The sequence below is a fragment of the Colletotrichum chrysophilum genome, assembly GCF_026319265.1.
Source record: "Colletotrichum chrysophilum strain AFK26 chromosome Unknown scaffold_53, whole genome shotgun sequence".
Classification (NCBI taxonomy): Eukaryota; Fungi; Ascomycota; class Sordariomycetes; order Glomerellales; family Glomerellaceae; genus Colletotrichum; species Colletotrichum chrysophilum.
The window spans coordinates 106,925-110,634 of record NW_026517340.1 but is presented as its reverse complement, the minus strand read 5'-3'; the positions used below and the strand labels follow the sequence as shown (position 1 = coordinate 110,634).

Below are 3,710 nucleotides of genomic sequence, written 5' to 3'. Positions count from 1 at the left end.
GGGTCGCCATCGCTTTTCTCTTCCGTGATGGCCTCCCATGGTTTTTCGCGGCCACATGTAACAAGAACACAGCTAGTCCGAGCCTTGTGAAACTCTTGTTGGTCATCACGCCTTTGATCTTATCAGATTCCGAAATCTTGTTTTGTTTTTAACTGCATTGGCGCTTTGGCTCCTAGACTACGTCGGATACTCCTACCCGAGGCAAACAAATGACGATGAGACCGAGGCCAAGATCCTCGGCTCGAGGAAACATGTCGTGACAATTACCGGGATATCTTGTTGAAAGTTTTTGTTAATGATACAGGTCGAGACAGCGCGCACTTTCTCACGCTGGCGCAGGTGTAGGTCCCTTGAAGTACTTGCTTGGGACAAGAGGCATCTTCGCCACTGTTGCTGCCCTCTTCTTACCGCGTACCACCACGTCCAGCTCCGTGCCGGACTTGTGCTGTCCCTCCTTGACGTATCCCATGGCAATGTTCTTGCCCAGTGTCGGGCTAGGTGAGCCACTGGTGATGACGCCCACCTTCTCGCCGTCCTTGGTGAAGATCTCGGCACCCTCGCGAGCGGGAGCGCCGGCGACGAGGAAGCCTACACGGCGTCTCTCGATGCCAGAGCCACCCTTGCTCTTAGGCACGAGCTGCTTGGTGATGACCTCGGCGCCGTGGAAGCCGCCCTTGGTCCTCCTCTCCTTGGGAATGATCCAAGAGAGGCTACCCTCCACCGGCGTCGTGGTGTCGTCGATGTCGTGGCCGTACAAGCACATGCCGGCCTCCAGGCGCAAGCTATCACGCGCACCGAGACCGGCGAGCTGAAGCCTCTCGGGACCGGCGACCTCGAGAAGGGTCTCGGCCAGCGGTTGCGCTTCGCCGTTGGTCGACTTGAAGGAGATCTCGAAGCCGTCCTCTCCAGTGTATCCTCCTCGGCTGATCATGGCCTTCTCGGAAGTCGTCTTCCACTCGCCATTGACCTTGTATCTCAGCTTGGCGAAACCGGTATTGCCAAAGTACAGCTGCTCCAGGTTCAGACCGTCCGCGGGGTCAATAACCTCCTGGAGGACCTCGGCCGCTTGGGGGCCCTGGAGGGCAACCAGACCATAGCCCTCAAGAACCTCCCACCAGAAGTCGTTGCTCTCAGGCTTCTGCAGGTCGGCCGTCTGCTCGGTGAGGTATTTGAAGATCTTCTCGCGAGTACCAGCGTTGGAAACTACCGCATACTCGTTCTCGCCGAGGCGGGTGATCATGGTGTCGTCAACAATGCCGCCGGTCTTCGGCCACAGGAACGTGCTGAGCTTGCTGGAGTTGATCTCCATGTCCAAGACGCTCGAGGGAGTCACGGTCTCGAGGAATGACGCGGCTTTGGGGCCGGTGAAGCGGTGCTGGACCATGTGGCTGACGTCAAAGAGGGAGGCGTGGTTGCGGGTGAAGTGGTGGGACTCGGCGAGACTCAAACCGGTGTACTGCACGGGCATGTGGTGGCCGCCAAAGATGACCATCTTGCCGCCGTGGGCAAGGTGGAAATCGTACAGAGGGGTCTTGTCCTGCTTTGAGAAGGCCTCGAGCTTCTGCTTCCAGTTCTTGCGCGCCTCCGCCGAATAGAAGCGTACGGGCGCTGGCATCGGGGCCGGGGCCGAGGTGGAGTTTGCTCCGGCGGCGGTGGCCGCAAGGGCGAGAGGCCTGCCATTGCGGCAGGGAGATGCCAAAAACGGCCTCGCCGTCCTGGCGGCTGCGATCAAGCGTAATCTGGTCATATTGGTTGTCAATTGACTGGTTTTGGAGAATCGAGGGAAAGTTCCTGGAGAGGAGAATGCGGGCGAGGAGGGGTCGAAGGGGTGGGAGCTTGTAGAGGTCCTATGAGGTAGGAAAACCGATAAGAATGCGATAGGGACGGTAAGCGGGTCCACCCGTCTCGGATGGCGGACCGAGCTGCGGCAGCCATCCGAAGATGCGAGTTTGCCAAGGCGATGTCGGAATGGTGCCGTGGATGAGCCATCCATCAGCCCGAACAGTAGAATTTGTCGACTGTCTCATTCCTCGCTTGTCTGTGATGAACTTCTTTCCATCTAAGACTTGCAGGTGAAGATGGACAGAAACCCACGAGAGATCGCTGTTGGACGCTCTCGCCACCTTGGGTGCTTTCATTCTGTTGTTTGTGTGGTAATCTTCCAACATAATACACGAATCCCAAGTTCGTTCGAAAGTTGTTCGCTGTATGATTGTCCTCATGCTTGTTTCCTCCATCCCGATCCCCACGTTCAGTAAATGCCCGTAGTGGCGGCGGTTTTGCCGCTGGACGCGGCTCCGACAATGCTCCACTCCCGGGGCCGTACCCAGCTGCCGTTCCACCGTTCGAAGCGGAAGTGGTCCGTTATCATTTGGACTGGGTTATCAACATTCAGTGCGAGCACACCACGACCATTTCCCACCCTCAATAAATACTACCCTGTTTCTTTGGAGCCGCCTCTGCGCAGTTTCCGCTTTGTAGGAGGTCCTGAATCACCCCTTGATGATATACACTCGATACCCGGGCCACAAGTCAAGGCTAGTCTTGCTCGCGGTACCCAGACATTGATAAAGTCCCGGTCAGTTTTCGGGGACGTAGGTAAGAGACTCGGCATCACGTGGGAATGTCGCAAGCGAACCGGGCTTTCACCGTGTTTGGGCGGTTGTTACCTTGTTGAAACGAAACAAAATGAAGCCAGACTAACGGCAACACAATTCATCCTGACAATCGATTGTCTAGACGTTTAGTCTTCGGCATTCCTACGAAAGAGACGAACACTTGAAGGGGGGGGAGGCGAAACAGGGGGACACGCGACCACATGCACTTGCTCGGGCTATGCGAGCTAATGCAAGCGTGCGACACCAAGGAGCTTGACTGGCTTGGCGGATCGTGTTCTTGGTCCAGCGTCGAAAAGCGGAACAGAATTTTGATCAAAATATGAGTTGAATAGGGTTGGCCGAGGCATAGTGGCATGGAGATGAGCAGGCCGGACATGCCAGAGTCTCGCCAGCAGCAGCCACATGGAGCCACATCAGGAACTACAGGGAGCATCGCAGGCTCGTGAGGTGGGCGGGATTGCGTGGGCACTCGCCACAGTCGGTAGGATGATCTGGAGCTTTCAGACATCTGCTCCGCCAAAAAAAAAAAAAAAAAAAAAAAAAAAAAAAAAAAAAAAAGTCGAGTTCGTCTTCGATCGCAAAGCAAAAGCTTCGATGACCACGGCCACACTGGGCTGGAGCGTCGAACGGGGAAACAGGGGCCATGCAGCCACACCTCCGAACCGTTTCCAGCACTACCGTACCTACCTACCCATCGTAAGGTACCTACCTAAGTTACCCAAACTGAGACTGCCGTTGACCAAACACCCCCCCGCAAAAGCACTGGGGCCGACTCGACCGTCCAACACGCTGGAGCAATCTTACGGTGCCGCAGCACAGCGTAGCATTCGTAACTTGGGCAAGGTACTGGACGGTAGGTAGGTACGTACCTACCTAGGTAACAGCAAACGCTGCATAGTGCTCCGAGCAGCCCCCCTTAGCGGTCTTAGCCTCCTCAGTCTGCTAAGGTCCATGGGTAAGGCAGCGCCCGTCGGCGTTCAAAGGTTGGTTCCGCCCCCGCTGATTTGCCCGTCGCATGCTGATGCGGGCTTGAGTCTCCTCTCGGTCGTGGTGGTGCTAGATACGTTTGTCCCGCCACCAGCCAATCGCCGC

General features: G+C 56.4%; 1 protein-coding gene across 1 annotated transcript; it reads right to left on the bottom strand.

Moving 5' to 3' along the window:
- Positions 1-325: 325 nt before the first annotated feature.
- Positions 326-1,747, bottom strand: COL26b_006881 (uncharacterized protein; the record flags this gene model as incomplete). Its single annotated transcript, XM_053179692.1, has 1 exon — positions 326-1,747. The coding sequence occupies one exon, from the start codon at positions 1,745-1,747 to the stop codon at positions 326-328; it is 1,422 nt and encodes a 473-aa protein (XP_053036338.1).
- Between the last annotated feature and the right edge of the window lie 1,963 nt (positions 1,748-3,710).